Below are 20,729 nucleotides of genomic sequence, written 5' to 3' on the forward strand. Positions count from 1 at the left end.
CTAATGGTACAGAAAATTGTTGCTCATCAGACGTCCATGACTCGAGACGCACTCGTTTTCCACTTTTTTTTGTTTCAACAAGCGATACACAGAGCGCAACACGCTTCTGAAATTGAGTCCACGGTAGTATCTGTGGTTTGTTGTTTCGACGGAAGTCTTTGACCTATTTATCTGGTGATGGTGGAAAAAGATTTGCTGCAGCAGCATAGCTGGGCACTACGATTGCGTATCAGACATTGTATTGAGCTCATTGTTTTCTTAGGATTTATAATAAAGTGTTCATAAAACTTTGCAATGTACATTTTACAACCACAAATCAAGCTAATGGTGAAATTAAGACCCAAAGTTATTTTCATGGTTTTTTCGTTATTTCATCTTTAGGAGTAACATTTACTATACCCCGAACCTTTGTTTACCCCACAAATTTGACATCTATATGCAAAAAGAACATAACCCGCGGGTTATATCTGCGAACATGTGTTAAAAGCACAAAAAACAAATATTCACATCACAAACTCCCAGACCAAAATTTCGTTTCTATTATGTGCAACTAGAAGTGCGGATAAAACTAACTTTGATTTATTTATTGTCAGACATCTATTACAAAGCGGCAATGTAACTATTTAACAAATTACGCGCTTCTCTTGAATCATCATTGTCTAAGATTCCTTGATGATGACATCTATTTTTCTGAAAGAAAAAAAAAAGAGAGAGAAAAACATTACGAGGAATGTAATGTATAATTTTCAAATGAGTAGTGAAAATATTTGTACTTCAAATCAAAATCACCACAAAATTAGAGACTCTAAAACATTTACATTTACGTACGTAATTTATACACACACATAACATTGTCGCTTTATACCCAGGATCAAAACCTAGTTGCTTTTTACACACACATCACAACATAAATGCTTTATACACACAAATGCTTCATACACACACCATGACATAAATGCTTTATACACACACATCATAACATAAATGCTTTATACACACACATCATAACATAAATGCTTTATACACACACCATAACATAAATGCTTTATACACACACATCATAACATAAATGCTTTATACACACACCATAACATAAATGCTTTATACACACACATCATAACGTAAATGCTTTATACACACACCATAACATAAATGCTTTATACACACACGCCATAACATAAATGCTTTATACACACACACCATAACATAAATGCTTTATACACACATCATAACATAAATGCGTTATATACTCACATCATAATGCAAATTTGAAAATCTAAACTAGTGATATATTAGTTCTTTATAAATGTAAACTAGTGGTCTATTTTTTCTTCAGAAATGTAAACTAGTGGTACATTAGTTCTTTAGAAATGTAAACTAGTGGTACATTAGTTCTTTAGAAATGTAAACTAGTGGTCTACTTTTTCTTTAGAAATCTAAACTAGTGGTCTGTTAGCAGGGCCGGTTCTAAACATTGCGGGGCATTATGCGAAACTGATTACGCGTGGCCTAGTCTGGGATAAGGATAATAAGTGAAAATAAAGATTTTGTATTTTTAAAAATTCGACTTTGCATTTTATTCATTCTTTACTAAGTACAAAATTGCGATCATATTAACATTTCTTTACGAGCTATGCAACCTATGGCATATTTATATGCCAGTGACTATAAAAGTAAATAAGGTATTGGAACTTTCGGTTTAGGTGAAAATTTATCCGATCATTACATTTTATTACATGAAAGCTTACAATACCTTTTTTTAATCATACGTAGAATTGGCTTTTTTTCGTAATAAATGACACCCACAAATAATAATTTTGACTAGAGGTTTTTATGAGTTTTCAGGAGATTTTAATAAATGCAGGACATTTTCAGGAAATTTTCGTATGTATAATAATGACATAGAATTAGCGCGGGGCCTATAAAAGCGCGGGGCCCACTGCGACCGCAAATATTACAGTGGCCTAAAACCGACCAGTTGTCTATTCGTTATTAAACATATTAACTACTGGTCTATTAGTTCTTTAGAAATCTAAACTTGTGGTATTTTAGTTCTGCAGAAACTAGTGTTCTTTTAGTTCGTTAGAAATCTAAATCATTTGTCTAATAGCTATTTAAATATCTAAACTAGTGGTCTATTAGTTCTTTAGACATGTAAACCAGTGCTCTAATTGTTCTTTAGAAATCTTAACTAGTGGTTTACTAGTGCTGTAGGAGCGTAAACTAGTGGTTTATTAGTACTGTAGGAATCTAAAATAGTGTTCTGTTAGTTCTGTAGAAATCGAAACCAGTTGTCTATTTGTTCTTTAGAAATCTAAATATGTGGTCTGCTAGTTCTGTAGCAAACATCTATTAGATGACAATCAAGAAATGTCATGTCTTATTGGCTTTCAGAACGTGAGACATCCTTTAAACAAGGTTAGAAAGACAATCTGTAGGGAAACACAAACTCAAAATCGGACCTCGAAGTGGTCCACCCAGGCAGGTAAAAAGGCAGGTTTAAATATTTTTAGAAAGAATATAATAATGAAATTCTATCAAAGGCAAATGACAGAGAAGTAGTTTGACAGATCATGTGTGGTGCCCCAAAGGTAGAGCAGACCAAGGAATAGGTGAAAGTGAATTTGAAGGTAGATGTGAACCTGGCCTAACTGATGTCTTATAATGAGTATCTGATTGATCTAATTGCCGCTAAAAACACTGAAGCAGAAGAACACTTGTCAGTGTAATATTACAGTCTACAACTGAAACAGTATAATATAGTCCCGTCAATAAACACACTTGTGGCCGAAAAATCTTTTCATATATAAAAGTAAAGTTCCCCTTCCAGACCTTGCGGTCTATAGGGCAGATAATGTAAAGTTCATGCGTTTTTTTGTGGTCTACGGTTAAAGAGGGTGTCATGTGGCCAGAACAATGACCAACCGTCTTTACTTTTCCCCAACTAATGTTAAGTAACCATAAGAGCTGGGTGAAATCAGAGGTACCCGAAGATCCAAGAATTTAAAATCCCAGTCTTCACCAGTTCACCCGGACCTTAGTTCGAAGGCCTAGCGTTTTACCGCTCAGCTACCGCGCCTCCTCTTTTAAAAAATAAAATACTTAAAAAGATCTTTGAAGAAAAACATACTTAAAATGCCAATAGATAACTTTCATTTCTGTCATGCGTATCTAAGCTAAAAAGCTAAAAATTTGATCCATGACCATAGGGCAGCATTTACGATGCAGGGCAAGATCTTAACACATTTAAAGGCCTCTCTCCTGATTCTCTCTCTCTCTCTCTCTTTCTCGCTCTCACTAGAATATAGACCTATCTCTCTTTTATCTTTCTTCTTTTCTCTTTTCCTTCTCGCACTAGTCTCTTTCTTCACACACACACAGATATAGAGATATATACACAGGCACAAAGAAAATGTTGTAGATATTCATTACATATGAATCTATTTCTTACTTTTTCAATTTTCTTGTTAATTGTAAATCAGCAGTTCCTCTGTTAGATATGTCTATTTCTACATAAAAAACAACAAAGACATACATGTCAAAAAGATCATATGAACATCTCTATACATTTTAATGAAATGTGAAACAATCAATGTCTGATATTTTCAATTCTTTGTATAATCTTACAACAATTTTCTCGTCTGCACATCGGGTGCAAAAAGCAGGTATATATATATATATATATTTTTGTTTCCACACAAACTGTCTTTGTAGCCTCGTTTCTTTTTCGCTTATTTTTGTGTCTTCATTTCTAAACGTTACCAAGTTAAAGATAAACGGCGTCTTAAATTATATATAACCATGAACGGCATTTCACTAAGCGAACAAGTTCTTCTTTTAAAAACTTTGGTCTATAGGGCAGACATTTTTAAGTTCATTTGTTTTTCCCTTGGTTATCGAGGATGTCATGTGACAAGCACAACGACCAAACGCCTTTTCTTTTCCCCAACTTACGTACCTATTGGAGGCGCGGTTGCGAATTCATCCTTAAAAGTCGTTTTTTTTCTCAGCAACTCTGCATAGCCGTTTACTACGTAAATCCACCTCTCAAACTTTCCCTTTTGTTCTTCAAACCATACCAGATGCTTTTTCGTCACGTATCTATCAATGCTCTCGAGCACAAGCTTCAGGGCGACGACCGTCTTCTCCCACAACTCCAGAACCAAGCTCGTATGCTTGATATCGAAGAAAGCGCCATTAGGCGGTAGGATGAGAACGATGGGCTTGAGATTTTTCGCCTCAGCTGGGCCGCTTCTTTTCAGCCTCCTCAGAAGCTTTAGAATGAACTTTGTCATGTCCTTGTGCATCTCGGTGTAAGTGTGCTTGAAGTCTCTAAACATTCCTAAGTGGAACAAGAAAACAAAATGTTACACCATGAAACAACAATAGACAATGTAGTGACCTAATTTATTTAGAGAGTATAGTAAATTTGGTAGATAAATATATCGTGTAGTGTTTTTTTTTAAAGTAGTGACGTAGTCAGACAGACGAATGACGTAGCAGAATAGGCGTAGATGAAGATAAACTTGGCGATAGCTTAGAGAAAGGTTTCACATATATTATAGAAAACTTCAGAAACTATTTCACTATTCACTAGAACATACTATATACAAGAAGCGTGTTCATGGGAAGCACATGTGTTCAATTGTTATCTTTTTTTTTAGTATGCATATTTAATTTACTCTAACCGCACCCAGTGACACCGACCCTAGTGACACCACTGCAGTTACTTAAACGTAATCTTAAGTTGAATAAAGTATATTTTAAAAAAGTGTCCAGTTAGATTGTAATAATTATCGTTAGAAGATCGTTTTGTGTCGTGTGAGAACACTGTTTTTGTTATATTATAGTAATGCTTAGGGATGCTAAAGACATGAAATGTTGACAGGTTTTGTTTTCCACATAAGGAATATGTTCATTGTCATGTACATTGTAGCACATTATAGCGCTGCACAATCACTTTTGAAAGCTCTTCTCTTTGTAACAGTTTAGTTGGAAGTTTTAAAGTCTATTGAAATGTCATTGACACTGTTCACTTTTTCGTCAAATCTCTAAATTTTTTCCAAAAAGTTATTAGCCTCTGAACTGAAATGTTTCCAAATGGAGATTGGCCTCTGAACTGAAATGTTTCCAAATGGAGAATGGCGATTAGGCTCTGAAACGAAATGTCTCGTGTTTAAATCAAGAAGGAATTGTGATTTTGTGATTTTTAGGATGCCTTTTAGACAACTAAATTTACGAGCCGTTTATTACCCGCGGCTCGTGTCTCTGAAAAGTGTATAAGAAACAATTAAACAAATTAATAATGTTATAAATAAAACAAATGCGTGAATGTAAAAATAGTATGAATGGTGCCATTAAAATAGCCAATTGACATAAATCCATTTTTGTTATAAAAACGTTTGCTTGTAGGCCTCAACTAATGTTTTAGATCTAGATTTAACTTAGATTCATGTGTAAAATACATTTTCTTTCACCACACAGTCTTGAGCTATTGGAACGTATGTCGAGACGGCTTAATTCACATTTCGCAGCAATACACAATGAATTTATGTAAAACAAAATTGAAACACAAATTTAAAGTTTTATTTGTACAATTAATTAAATGAATGAACCATATACTATAAATGTTCATATGTTAAATAAAAAAACAACACTATCTTTGCGAATAGTAGAACTAGTCTTCTCAAGACTTTCTTTCTGCGCATGCTTAAGCATGCGTGACCTTTTGGTTTCGTCTCATGTAAACATGGCTATATGATCTCAATCCATGAAATAGTGAAACTTTCATAAAGTTGGGGCAATCTTTTTTTTTTTTTTTTGAGGGTTTTAAGATTGTTTTATGACTACTTTACATCTGTTTCTGTTCCAGTGAGTATCCAAGGAAGGAACCTTTATGCAAAGTTTTATCAAGATAGGTCCAACGGTTTTTATTTCTGTCCGGGAAATATATACATACATACTTTCAACTTACGTTATGTATTATATTATAGATGCAGTAGTTAGTTGACATTAGCTTATTTACAACATACCTTCTTGAATTATAGAATACATACCTTCTCTTTTCCTTCGTTTTTCTAGACAAAAAAAAACAAGCAAAATATATATAAAATTTTTTTTTAAAAAAGGGGAAGAACTACATCCTTAAAACTGTAACTACCAATAATTTACAAGTTATTTCCCTTATTCGATATCAAACAAGTAATAAATTACCAATAGTTAAGTGACTAAGTAACCCAGTTATACCCAATTTCTTACTATTAAATCATTACTGTATTAAGATCATCGGAGAATGCTTGAAAGGGAAATAGCGTGAACAATTATTTAAGGGGACTAAACCCAACCAATTAGCCAGATATGTGAAAACTGAAAAATTAGTTTCCATTTTTGTTATTGAACAAAATAATGAATCACCAGTAATTAATTATCTAATTGGTAAATTTTGCTTGTTAATATAGCTATAACAATATAAACAAACTATAAAAGGCACATTATAAAACACGATGTTATTGACTTAATTGCGGGTACGTAGTTGAGTCAATAAAATACATAATGGCAGGTTGTTTAACGCTGGCTTGTTAGATCAACACATTCAAGTTAATAAAATAATAGATCGTACTTGGCCTTGACTAACAGCTAGATTAGAAAGGAACACCTCTCATTAAAAAAAATAGTCGCCTATTCAAATAGTCGCCCCAGTCCGAGGTGCTTTAAAGCAAAATCTAAAACAAAAACAGCAGAAATCAGGGACTTGTTATTTGCTGACGCCGGTGCCCTAAATGCCTGTACTGAAAATGATCTGCAGTTCATCATCAGTGCTCAGACTTCAGCCTCACTATAAACACAGAAAAAGACTATAGTCTTATACTTTCCCGCTCCAAGGGAAGCCAACTCGGATCCAAGAATTTAGATAAATGGACAGGAAATGAATGCATTGGACAGATTCACCTATCTTGGCAGCACACTATCCAGAAACAGAAAGATCGATAATGCAATTGACTTGCGTAACGCCAAGGCCAGTGCATTCTATGACACTGTCTAAAGCAGCAGAGGGCGAGGGAAGAGCGCTGACAAAAGAAAAGCGTCAGAAAAATAATAAGCAATGCCAATGACACTAGCTCCAGCAGAAATATCCAGCACAATGTGAGGCTGAACATTCCGGGCTCACACAGGTCTCACCAGCCACATGAAAAGGCACAAAATCCCAGTGCAAAGCCCTCAGCCCCCTGTATGGGCGAAATTGGTCATAATAAAAGTAATATGTGTGAACTATTTTTTTAAACAAAGATAGACCTATTTTTATTTAGAAGAAGTTGAATTTCAACCGACCAGATTTAATAATTTTTTTTACTGATCAAAAGAAAAAATTGCAACAGTTGTCGACACCGCAAAACACTATATAAAAAACTGAAATTGACAAATACGATAATTTATCTTAGATATCTGGTGACTACGGAAGTTATCTAAAATAACAATATAACCTTGTTGTTATAACAACAGACAAAATAGTGACAACTGAACTCAAAGACACATTCGAAGCCCTAACAAAACCCTCGATATCTCCTAGAAGGCAGTATAGCAGTGGACACTTTTCAGGAGACTTCAAGGAATTTTGTTTCTTTATAGCAAAGCTCGACCCTGGCAGTGCCAGAGAATAAAATAAAATCATTTTTTACAATGTGATCGATAACGATTCTCCTCCTTATATAAATACTCCCCAGAAGAGTTTCTTGAGTCTACTAATCATGTACTGTGCTAGGATAGGCCTATTTTGACAAAAACGGAATAACCCTGTTCATTGATAAAAAAAAAAAGAAAATTCCGCTACCATTTTTGACACCGCCATACCACTGTCTCATAATTTTAGAAAAACTGAAATGGAAAAACAAAGATAATATGGCAACCTATTCTGGAAGATAAAGCGTCTCTATTTAGCGAAAAGTCAAACCTGGCTGAGCCTTCGCACGAATACTCATCCGTTTCTAACATAAAAAAAAACAAAAAACTGCTGTATCCATTTTTTTTTTTGCAAAATGTGCATATCACATAACAAATCTATATTTAAATAGCAAATCATGTTCATGCACATTTTCATTCAAACATTTTGTTTTACCTCAGAGAAACTGGTAGTATTTAATGATTTAATAGGGAATAAAAAGAATTAATGACTTCAATAGTATCTTACGTTTCGCCAGTTTTTTCGCCAGTTCTTTCTCCATTATACTCCTGAATTGATCTATTTCGTCTTGCAGCTGACGATATTGTGGTTTGCTATATATTAATTTTAGAAATTCATCGACTGCTTCCGAAGGCATTTTCATATCCGTCATTTGTGTCAATTCTTCTTCTAGCCAATACTTCTCCAAAACTTTCCAATCTCCTCTTCCGCAACCCTCTGTCTTACAGACTAATGATAGATGAAGGTAAATACTACTGTTATATTAATGTTCTCAAACAGTTTTTTTTAATTGTAATAAAAACACATTTATATGCACCGGACACAACATCAGCGCAGGCTGTTGGGAACCATTGATCAAAACATGAATTATAATCCCTGTTTTCTTGTCAATCTTCCAAAAACAAAAGGCTAGAAAGACAGCTTGTGTAGCCCCCAAAGTGGTTTACTCACCCAGGTAAAAAGCCAGGTATCAATTTTTTTAGAAAAAAATATCAGAAACTTTGAACTAAAAACTATCAACAACTAAAACACTGTATCCATCGATACAAAAAGAAGAGACCTAATTGTGTCGATAGTATTGTCGATACTCTTGTGTTGTTATTTCGTCTACAGACTTATGCCACAGAATATAGATATTTATTAATTTTATTATTATTATTGCATTGTTAATATTCATATGTATTCAATGAACTGAAAGTTATGAAGATACACTTAAATACTAAGTGGCACTCACGAAGACGGCGTTACGAATGAAAGATTAGAAACAGGATTAATGCAGCTATTTGACCGCACGATAATCTGGTAACCACAGTAAAAAAACAACAACAACTAAAATCCAACTCAATGGCCACATCACAAAATCCTCAGGGTTTGCCAAGACCTTTCGTCAGGGAACAGTACCAGGATAAAGATAATGAGGAAGACATAGAAAGCGATGGTACGACAACATCAAATATTGGAAAGGCCTGTCAGTGAATGAAATTCTATCATAGGCTAAAGACAGAGAGGAATGGATAAAGATCGTTGACAGATCTTGCTTAGTACCCAGACGGTTCAACAGACTAAGGGATAGGTATAGGTGAAATTAAATATAAACCTGACCTATCAGATGTTTCTTAAAAGATCATCTATCATTCAAAGACTTAACAAATAAGGTTTTCCACGAAAAAAAATCATTTTAGTTAATTGTTTATTATATAAGTATTATCGCGCAGTTCAAGAGTATAACATGAAACACCACTTATTAATTGTTATTTTAAATTATATTCCATCTTTATGCACAATAAATAGGTTTATCCTTTAAAAAGCTTTTTTTTTGTAATTTTAGGTAGTTCGAACGACAGAATAATTAAAGAACTAAAATTTAATTATAAAACATACACGCTGCATTTTTTTTATTCGATTGCTAAATAGACTAATACAAAATTTTCTGGTTCGGGCATTATTGCTAATCAGTGCCTTTGAGAAAAAGAGAGTGTTTCCTCCCATAAAATTAATATTACTTGTCTGGTCAGCTTCTAATAAAATGAATATATAGACAAGTCAGCTTCTAATAAAATGAATATATAGACAAGTCAGTTTCCAATAAAATGAATATATAGACAAGTCAGCTTCTAATAAAATGAATATATAGACAAGTCAGCTTCTAATAAAATGAATATATAGACAAGTCAGTTTCCAATAAAATGAATATATAGACAAGTCAGCTTCTAATAAAATGAATATATAGACAAGTCAGCTTCTAATAAAATGAATGTATAGACAAGTCAGCTTCTAATAAAATGAATATATAGACAAGTCAGCTTCTAATAAAATGAATATATAGACAAGTCAGCTTCTAATAAAATGAATATATAGACAAGTCAGCTTCTAATAAAATGAATATATAGACAAGTCAGCTTCTAATAAAATGAATATATAGACAAGTCAGCTTCTAATAAAATGAATATATAGACAAGTCAACTTCTAATAAAATGAATATATAGACAAGTCAGTTTCCAATAAAATGAATATATAGACAAGTCAGCTTCTAATAAAATGAATATATAGACAAGTCAGCTTCTAATAAAATGAATATATAGACACTCTCTCAGCCTCATACTTCTATTCCCTGCCTATGTTATTAATAAAGTTAAAAAACTTTCGAACTTTTAATGACAGCTATAGTTTACTTTTTGCTTATATTGTACGCAAAGTTGCAATCGTTCAAGAGAATAAAGTGTCGTTCTCCGCCATGACACTAATTGTTGTTGTTTGTTTAATGATGACAGTTAACCTAGATCTAAATTAACACTTTTGACTATCAGGCCCTGAAATTTGGCCAAATATTATGCTGGAGCAGGAGCCGGAGCCGAGCACCGGTGCAATGCCTATTTACTGTGTGAGTATCATTTCAAAATACATTGTCATTTAGTGTAATAAATCTTTAGATGTTAACACTGTTTTTAGTTATATTTTAGTATTGAAGTTAATAGTGGGCTGACGGCCAAATGGAGGACAAGTAAGATCACTTTTGTCATACACCTTATAGAAGGCCTTTATTCGGTGCACACGTCAAAGGTCATTCGAACAAATTTACCAATAGTTAAAATTATAGCGATAATAAACAGTCAAATGTAGCAAGAGAGGTTATAAAACAAAATTTCAAAATCTGTGGCAATGTACTTCTCTAGAGATGATGCATCTTCTTTGGAACTTTCTATCTGACTAAAGAGATCAATGCTTGATACACAGTTGCGCTCACAGGTTTAGCATCTGTAATCACCAGGCGCCGTTGTAATGGCATGCTACTTACTTTTTACTCCTGTTGTGTAACGCATCAGCAATCTGGGACCCTTCTTTGATATTCACACTTCCATGTGGATCTACCCATTTCCACTTTTTTTCAACTGCTAGTGTCGATTTCGAAGATCTTTATGTGTTTGCATATATCAGTATACCTTAAAAGTGGTCGACCAGTGTCTCTCCTGCCTTCCGTTAGATCAGGGGTTCTCAACCTGTGGGTCGCGACCCCTTTGGGGGTCGATTGATGATTTGCCAGGGGTCGCCAAAGACCATCGAAAAAATTGATTGTTTCGTCCATTCTTCTATAGGTGTGTGTGTGTGCGGGGGGGGGGGTCGCGGCAGAGTGGGAGATTGTAAAAAGGGGTCGCCGAGCATAAAAGATTGAGAACCGCTGCGTTAGATCATCATACAAAATGTCCCGTAGAAGTCGACCTGGTGGCATTCTATGAACGTAGCCAAGCCAGACAAGGAGTCTGCAGCACTTCATCATTGGTTATTTCATATTGCCATCTTATTTTATAAGATCTGCCTAATCCTAATTCTTTAAAAAAATGACAAGGGGCATTACTAGATTTAACGTGTCGACTGATACATCGGGTGTAGTAGTATATTCATCATTGTGTCAAGTAGAGGGAATATTGATATATGCAGTGAAAGTTCATCAAGTAATGTATTCTATAACTGACAGGTCATTCTAGTTAGTTTCAAAGATATTTTTTCCAAGTTTTTTATTAATGCATTTTGTGTACATCACAAAATAAAAACTTACCCAAATACATGGTGAGCGGAATCAGAAGTAGCAGACTTCGGGCTATCATGTTGTACGTGTGATTTCTACTGTGGTGGATTAATTAAACATGTGTGGTGTCAGACACGGGGCTCGTTTAAGTAGCATTCTCATGACAGGTCATTTATCGAAGACGTGGATTTGTAGTCGAATATCGCGATCAGCTCAAAGGCGTATGCACTTTCTTGGATATATACACATAATTTAGATATCTCTTTACTTCATTATTAGTCAAAGTGTTTCAAGGCAATACGTTGACGCTTAGAAATACACGGGAGTGTAGCACATCAAGCGATGGTTGTTTATAGGAATTGATATTAACTCTTTCTATCCGTAATTATTGTCCTCGTTCCGATAGAATTATTCGTTCTGCTCATTTGTATTTCACTCTCCTGTTATAATTAAACTTTCAAATGACTTTTGTGTTTAAAATTTTATGTTTGATATCAAGGGCCCAGTGGCTGAGCGGTAAAGCGCTTGGCTTCCGAACCGGGGACCGGAGTTCGAATCCTGGTGAAGACTGGTATTTTTAATTTTGGAATCTTCGGGCGCCTCTGATTCCACCCAGCTCTAATGGGTGTTAGTTAGGGAAAAGTTAAGGCGTGTTTTTTGTGAAGAACAGATGCTCAAGGTTTGAAAAGGTAACTTTGCTTTTGTATCAAGTTATGGCATTCTGTTTTTATTCAACGCAATTCAAAATTTATAAATCCAAAAATCAGTTTAGTTGGATGGGGTTAAATCAACAATGGCATCCTTAATTAGGAGAAAAAGAGTTCATTCATTGTGAGTAAGCTATCTATATATATATAATTCTCTTTATGGCTCAAAGAGTCTGGTCACCAAGAAGTAATGGAAAGATCACTCTTTTTTTTTCAAGTTTGACTAGAGTTACTCCGCGTAACTCGAGGTGCGAAAAAAAAAGAGGGAGTGGGGGAGAACAAGTAATATACTCTATATTCACCCGTCATGGCATGGCCGGACTAAACCGTTCGCGAAGCCACGTTTGGGTAGGAATACAGATAATAAGAGAAAGATAAGAGTTTGTATTAGAAAATAAATAAATAGAAATAAATAAAAAAGAAATAGTGAGGTTGGCTATTGTAGACAAACTGAATTTCTATTTGGTTAGACCGATACAGTAATCTTACTTGATCTTATTAATTCCTGTTTATATTTTATATAAAACTAGACATATATTACCCGTGGCCCGCGGGTTTTTTGTTTGCGTATAACTGTCGATGAGTCACTGAGAGTGGTTTGTAAACAATTAAACGAAATAATAATGTTATAAGTAAAGCGAATGCGTAAAAATGTAAAAATAGTATGAGTGAATGGTGCTATCAAAATAAAATAATTTTATACAAAAGAAATTCTATATGTTATGTAGTTGTATCAATTAGTTTGAAACAGTCATATAATGAAATTTGTAATAGATCTAGAGTAACGATAATAAATATGTGCGATTACACATATTTTTAATAATTGCTTTTGTTTAGCGCATTTTCATGCTTTTAGATTTTGTCAATGCTCTATGATTCTATCATATTTCTTGATCAGTTGGGGAAAAAAAAGGGGGTGAGGGGTGGAGAAAGAATGGGGTAAATCTTTTGTTAGTTTCCCCACTATCTAAAAAGTATAAAGGGGACTAATTCAATTTATATTACCTTATAAATCAATTACAAATTCTTTCTTCCCAAATACCAAACAAAATAATTAATCACCAACAGTTAATTAACTAATTGGTTAATTTTATGGATTATGGTTTTGTCAGGTAAAGAAATAATTGTTAAAAATTTCAGCTTGATCCGAGATTGGTTGTGAAAGAAATACAAAAATAAATAAACAAAATGCAGGCTCAAGTCGCTGTGATAACATTACAAATAAACACTTCCTAGAAGTGATAAGAAACAGCTGAATTGTTAAGAAACACATTTTGGTGAGATTATCGATTGTTAATGTTATCTTTTGTTCTGTACTTTGGGGCGATAAAAAGTTTTTTTTAGTTTAAAAGGAACTGTTTATCTTGTTGAATAAGTATTTCTTTTTTTTTTCGGCTGTTATCCTCTTGTGTGAGTAACTATAGAATAGCAATAATTACAAATGTCCATCATTGTGCAGCCTGGGTCATCTTGACCTCTCTTGTCCTCTCTAAATCTCTAGAACTAGTTTATATTTTTCAAACGCCTATCAATACAAACTTTAGGTACAGTTGTCAATCTAGATATTCTGTTGTGGAACATTTGGATTTAAATAATGCAAAAAAAAAGCTAGACTTTAGCTCAAGTACGTAAAGGGAACATTCAGACTTTGCTAATGCAAAAAAAGCACGAGGGTTTTATGCTGTTGTAGTTAAACGTATTGTTAAGTCCAGATATAGTGATGAGTTAAATGTTGCATATAACAAGTTTTTTTTTTCAGGTTATAAGTACAACAAAAGAAATTGAAGCGTTTTTGGGGCAAATATTGATGTATATCATTTTATTTTGTCAAAAGTACAAAAAAGTCCATGTTTTACTTTAGAGATATTGCATCCCTTGATATTTTATACTAAAGAATTAATGAATATACCAATTGCAATATTAATGTTTGAGAAGTTACACTGCAGAAATACCTTTAGGCAAAAGATGTAAACGACTCGACGTGAGCTGCGGTTTTCTAGACTGTATATTATCTTATGAAATCCAGACGTTACTTCAAAAAGAAGATAATTACGCGTGCTTTGTTTGGGGATTTAAGAGACTTTCCATTTTAATTGCAATATACGTTGACATTTAGAACTAAAAGAACACGAATGTAGCTCATCAGATTGGGAGTTTTTAACCGATGGCAAATTTTTATCATTACAAAAATGTTTCTAAAATTAAAATAAGTAAATATTTTTTATCAATAAATTATTCAACCGGGCGAGGCTCGTCACCTGATACTCATAAAAATCTGCGAGAGCATGTCACTATTGATGCCTTTATTTATACGTCTAATAGGCCTTTTGGTTATTACTGTTATAGTAAAAGTTCCCTTTCAGACCTTGCAATCTGTTTTTGTCGCACCTATCCTGTCTGAGGCCTCCCAACAGTGACGACTATAGACCGAAAGGGCGAGCGTACCACGTACACGGCGCACCTAGCCTCGTTTCGGGGTCCCACTCGCGACAAGTGGCCAGGGGCAGCGCTAACCATGGGGAGTTTACCTAATATTCCTATACTGTGACCGCCACTATTCTATGTAAGGACCGCCACTCCAGCTTACCGGCTAACTAATGAAGCCCCCCTGCTTGGAACGGTGTGGCGGACTTGTTGGACTGAGTTGCTGGCTTTTATTCAATATCCACCCCGAGTAAGATAAAAAAAAAGCTCACTCAGGGTATCCTTGTTCGCTACCAGTACTTAGCCTATCTAGTTCCACTACTAGCCGTTTCCACGGAGGCGCCACGCTGGAAATCCTCCGAGCACAAAAACCAAAAACCTTAACTTTATCCCAACTAATATCAGGAACCCATTTGGGCTGGGTGGACTCAAAGGCGCCCTAAAGATAACAAAAAAAAAATCTCAGCCTTCACTACGATTCGAACCAGGCAGCCAAGCGCTTTACCCCTCAGCCAACGTACCTCATTTATATAAGAACGGATTCATGATTAAATGAATAAAGTCTAGACTAAAAATAAAAATACCAGGCTATACGAGAATGTACTTTGTAAGACTAACACTTGAGGACAATACGAGCTTTAAAGAAAATGGAGCGACATCTATTTATAAAGATAATTCGTTTTTTTTTCCCTCAAACTATAAAAATAATTCATGGTCCTAAACTACACAAGAAAAAAGTAGAGTTAATCTAATTAGTATATCCATTTACCATAAATAGAAGTGACAACACCTTTATGATAATATACAAGATTTGCCAACTCTGCTACACAATACGCTAATCTAAACTTTTGAACTGATACAATACCAGGACAATAGTATGACCTAACACTATTAGGATAGCATGTGCAAAAACTGTATAATTTCATTACACAGGCAACTAATGCGTTAATACTATATGAACTTAGTTACCTGACGCAATCCAAAACGTTTTATTTACGTAAATACATTTTTTCCACGTTTGAATATTCGATTCCAAAGTGGGGGGGGGGGATTCCCACTCCCTGGCTACGCACAACACTGACCTGTGACCATTCAACGAGCTATTGCTCTACACATGTGTATTGGCTTAAAGAGGCTTAGCCTTCTAGTTCAAATTGAAGTCAAACAACTTTTTTTTAATATATAAAGCGTTTTAAAAAGCGAAGGCTGTAATATTCACACAGATGTCCCTTCCACCCCTTTCTTTTCCCAACGGGTCCAGACAACTGACTGAATCATATCGCATTGAGAATACTAAAAACATAAAATGGCGTTAAACAATTACAGATAGTACAAATATTTCTAATCGCACAATTTTATTTTAGGCTAGATTTATAACAAATTTAAACTAATTGCTACAATTACACTAATATAAGCTGTGATTTATTTTTTATATTTCTTCTTTAACAAACGAGTTTTCTAATACTTTTGAATTATTAAAGATAAACCATCTCTCTAAATCAATAGAAGTACAAGTACTCGTACTTACATCGTAGGGTCTGATAAGGGAACTTTACATTTCGGTGGCGTGGTGGTTGAGCGTTTAAGCATTTAGCTTGGCTTCCAAACATGGGGTCCTTGGATCGTATCTCGTAAAGACTGGGATTTTGAATTTCGGAAATTTTAGGGCGTCCCTGGGTCTACCCAACTCTGATGGGTATTTGACTCTGGGGAAAGAAAATGCGGTTTGTCGTTGTGCTGGCCACATGCCACCTTCCTCATCAACCTTTGGCCAAAGAAACAGATTACTATAGCATGATATGTCCTATAGGTCGGAAGGTCTAGAATAGGAACTTTACTTTTGTTTCAATTGTAAGTTTATTGAATTCAGGGTGCTATATACATTCGTAAAACAGAATACAGATTTTAATCTTTTAGACTTTGCAGAGATTATAGAAATTCAACTAGTTAAAAAAAAATCAATGCCATTTGCACTAGATCAAGTGTGGTACTCTCATTTTTTAAATAATTAGTATTTTTAATTGTTTTAAGTACATTTTCTATCACTTTTTGTGTATGTATGTAGCTATGTAAACTCTTTTTATACTGGAATCAAAACGTTTCATTTTATAAAATGGTCAATGATAACAAATGTAAATATTTCAAACCAAACCTGACATTTGCTTTTTAAAGTGAAAGGGAGGTGACCTTTATTTTCTCTTATACGCTACAATATAAGCAGCATGTCTTATTAGTCTCCCTTAAAAAAAACGAAACAAGGCAGACGATTGAGTCTCTAAGATCTATCAATATTAACAAAACGCAATATTAAATTACAATCTGCTATTTAATGTTCTATGGTTATACACATGTATTAAAAACATATTCATGTTCTGTATGTAATGACCAATCTTTCTTTGGCAATATTCAAATGTCTTTGTAATACTTTTATAAACAAACATTTTTTTTCATCCTTTTTATTCAAAAATATATTCAAATATTTGATATAAGTGTTGTATATGACTGTTCTGTTTTATCATGACATAGTGACTAAAAGTGTTGAAATAACGGGGAATAAAAATGTTATCTTCCTGTAAGCAAGTGGCTATGAGTAAATAAATTGTTCAACTTATATCTATCTAGGTCCTTTACTTTCTTTATATTGTTTATTATAGCCGGAACATTCCCCTCCATTTTTTAGATTTAAATTATTATGCTTTTTACAGCTCTCATTTACCTAGATAGCTAAGAGTTCTTATAGAGTTTAGTTAGTAGTAACGTTTGTTTGTTATTTAACGGCAGTTATTAAAGTCATAGTGTTTTAAATTATCCATTTAAGTCCAGTAAAAAAATTGACAGGTGGCTAATCTTTTAGCATACCAGTACCTTGAACTCAATAAAAGTACTTGAGAAGTCTATGCCGATTCTGCAAAGTGTGTACGTGTCAGTTGTTAAGCAAGAGATTTCCAAAGTAATTTATTTGTGATTAGAACAAAAGTATGGAAGACCACAAGTGACACCTAGCTCTAATGTTCTCATTACCTCTTGTCATTATTGTTTTATATCTTTTCCACTTGCTTGTTTTACATTTCCCGTTTTTTCAATGGCTGATAATTTAACAGCTACTTAAAAGATTCAAAGTGATAAGTGACCTTTTTTTTCAATGTGTTATGTCTATTTGATATGATCAGCACTTGCAACTAAATATATATATAGAGAGAGAATTTTAGATTCTATTTTCTTTTTTTTTTTTGAATGTTTAATAACATTGTGGCAAAATGAAAGGCACAAAATATGATGTGATCTTTTTAAAATATTGTATGTCTGTTCGCTATGGTCATTTATTAAATTTTAGATGACCTTTCTAGGGTTCTACGGAAACAGGCTCAAACAATTAAAGAGTAAATAAAAATACCTGTACAGTACATAGTAAAACAAATGAAATTAGAAAACAAACTGCACAAGTTGACAGTGAAGATGAACCACCCCTCCTCCCGTGACTCAGCCAGAGAATGAAGTAAGTGGAGGGAATTAAAATTTAGAGTTCCAGCTTTCAACTATATACAATTACTTAAAGATTAAACAAAAAGTTGTTAAGTTGCTCACAGATTTATTTTTATTGATTACTGCATTAAAGTATATACAATTTTACAAAAACAAAAAAAAATTATAAGATTTAAATAGTTTTTATAATGCATTAAAAAAAAACTTTAATACATCTATGTGTCTATAAACAGTGTACACTTATACATGCAAACTATATACATCGTCTGACTTATAAGACGTAGGACAAATCACACTAAAATGGTCTTTTTATCAAATCCACAATCTCATCATCTGAACACAAACACACCGCTGTCTTTCCATCCTCGTCTCTCAGGTCAACATCTGCATTGTAGTAGAGTAAAGTGTCCACGACATCGACGAGTCCTTTTTTAGCTGCGATCATCAAGGCGGTTGTGCCTCGCTTTGGCTTTCTGTAGTTCACGTCTGCTCCATTTTCCAGAAGACTATTGACGGAATCAAAACAGTTGGACTGTGTAGCCAAAATTAAGGCGTTCTTTCCATCATAGTCACTGACCATGTTGACATCAGCGCCTTCTTGAATTAAAGCTGAGACAACTAAAGGCTTTTTGAACTGTGCAGCCAACATGAGAGCCGTATAGTCCCATTTGTCTGTGATGTCCATGTCTACGTTGTACTTCAGAAGCTGTCTCACGATGTAGACATTGCCTGCCATAGCTGCGTGCATCAAGGGAGTCATCTCATATCTACTGTCCACTCTGTCGACATCAGCGCCTTTCTTAATGAGGTGAGTGATGACTGCATCCCTGTTGGAAGAGGCAGCAAGCGACAAGGGCAGGTAACCGTCTTTACATTTCTGGTTAACTGAAGCTCCATTGTCAATTAGAAGTTTGATTATTTTAGTGTCGATGAAAAATGTAGGGTCCCAGTTTTCTGAACCTACGATATCGCTATGATAAAATCCTCTCTTTAAAGCCATATGGAGTACGCTGTCTTGTGTAGGCTTTAAACGGGTTCTGATCTTAGCTCTACATTCGAGCAAGAATTCAACCGTGTCGTAAGAGTTAGACAGAACTGCGGCCATGATAGGCGTGAGGTCACCTTTCGATCTCTCGTTGACCTCAGCCCCGTTACGGAGCAGAAATCGGACGATGTTTGTTTCACCTGCACGACAAGCTTTAATGAAAGCTTTCTGGATAATCTTTTTGCCACTGCAAGTTGTCACTTGGACTCGCGTATTAACGATTTTGGCGAAATGTTCAAGGTCTCTTTTTTCAATGGCTAAGAATAGACTTTTCTTCACCTTTTTTGCGTACTTCCGATGACTCTTTTCACTGGAGATGATAAAAAAAAAAAAATTAGAATTTCAGTAAAAATAATGTTTTTACCCCCCACTGGTATTATACATATATATTATATTTATTTCCCATTTGCATACGTTCTATTAACACTATTTTAAATAAAGCAAAATATTTGGAAAAATAGATGTAGGTAAAATATTCATTATACTTTTTAAATATCTAAATATATATTCTAATATAAATAGAAAAAGTTTTTTTTTAACATTATGACACTTTAATACCTAACGCAAGTGTTACAACTGCACCCAGAATTACACACTTTAACAAGTAAATAAACATATACATTTCTTTTGATACATAAAAACTTTTAAGACAGTACTGAACGAATTTAAAATAAGAGGGAAAAAATTCAATAGTAAAGTTTGAATTTAGAAGCCTATAAATTAGTTAAGTTTTTTCATATATTCTTAAACAGTTTATTATATCAAAGAAAGAACTGTTCTTTTCCCAACATGAAACGCAGTTCTTTTATTTTCTTACTCCACTTTTCTTATATCGTACTACATTAAATAACAAACTTTAAAACTAATAACAAAAGTGAGAATGAAATGTAAAAACATAGTAAAAAAATAAAATAAATTGGACACGTTTGACCAAAAAAAAAAAAAGTGAAACTCATTATAAAGGTTAGAAGGATATGAGAAATAGATCAGACTGACTCTTAAAAGGTAAATGAAACTTACTAGTAATCATACTCTCTTTTCCTGGCCCTAGATTTGGGTGGTGATGAGCAGACACTTGTCTCCATCCTACACTGGCTGTAAACGTAAAATAATAGAAACAAAATTTACACTAGAAACAAAATACACTTGAATTTTTTGTTCTCAAGATTAATGTAAGACTTAATTATCACAGAATTTTCAAATATAAATATTTACAGTATTTACGCACTAAATGGTATTTGACGCTAGTCATTTATCTTTTTTTTTCAGAAATAGTGTTTCGCGGATAGTTTCTAAGTGTTTTGTATATTGAAAAAAGGTTCTTTGTAAAGGTAGTATTGAAAAATCCCCTTTCCCTTTATTCTACAA

General features: G+C 34.0%; 2 protein-coding genes across 2 annotated transcripts; both read right to left on the reverse strand.

Moving 5' to 3' along the window:
• Nucleotides 1-563: 563 nt before the first annotated feature.
• Nucleotides 564-11,888, reverse strand: LOC106079103 (uncharacterized). The gene is made up of 6 exons (XM_013240222.2): nucleotides 11,733-11,888; nucleotides 8,186-8,407; nucleotides 6,057-6,077; nucleotides 3,959-4,342; nucleotides 3,452-3,509; nucleotides 564-690 (listed from the first exon to the last, which is right to left on the reverse strand). Exons 1-6 carry the CDS (start codon nucleotides 11,779-11,781, stop codon nucleotides 660-662), a joined length of 765 nt encoding a protein of 254 aa, XP_013095676.2. The 5' UTR covers nucleotides 11,782-11,888; the 3' UTR covers nucleotides 564-659.
• Nucleotides 11,889-18,611: 6,723 nt separating this feature from the next.
• LOC106079102 (ankyrin repeat domain-containing protein 50-like) lies at nucleotides 18,612-20,446 on the reverse strand. Its single transcript, XM_013240221.2, has 2 exons — nucleotides 20,382-20,446; nucleotides 18,612-19,671 (listed from the first exon to the last, which is right to left on the reverse strand). The coding sequence occupies exons 1-2, from the start codon at nucleotides 20,444-20,446 to the stop codon at nucleotides 18,612-18,614; spliced, it is 1,125 nt and encodes a 374-aa protein (XP_013095675.2).
• Between the last annotated feature and the right edge of the window lie 283 nt (nucleotides 20,447-20,729).

This window comes from Biomphalaria glabrata, chromosome 1 (genome assembly GCF_947242115.1).
Source record: "Biomphalaria glabrata chromosome 1, xgBioGlab47.1, whole genome shotgun sequence".
In the NCBI taxonomy this organism is placed as follows: domain Eukaryota; kingdom Metazoa; phylum Mollusca; class Gastropoda; family Planorbidae; genus Biomphalaria; species Biomphalaria glabrata.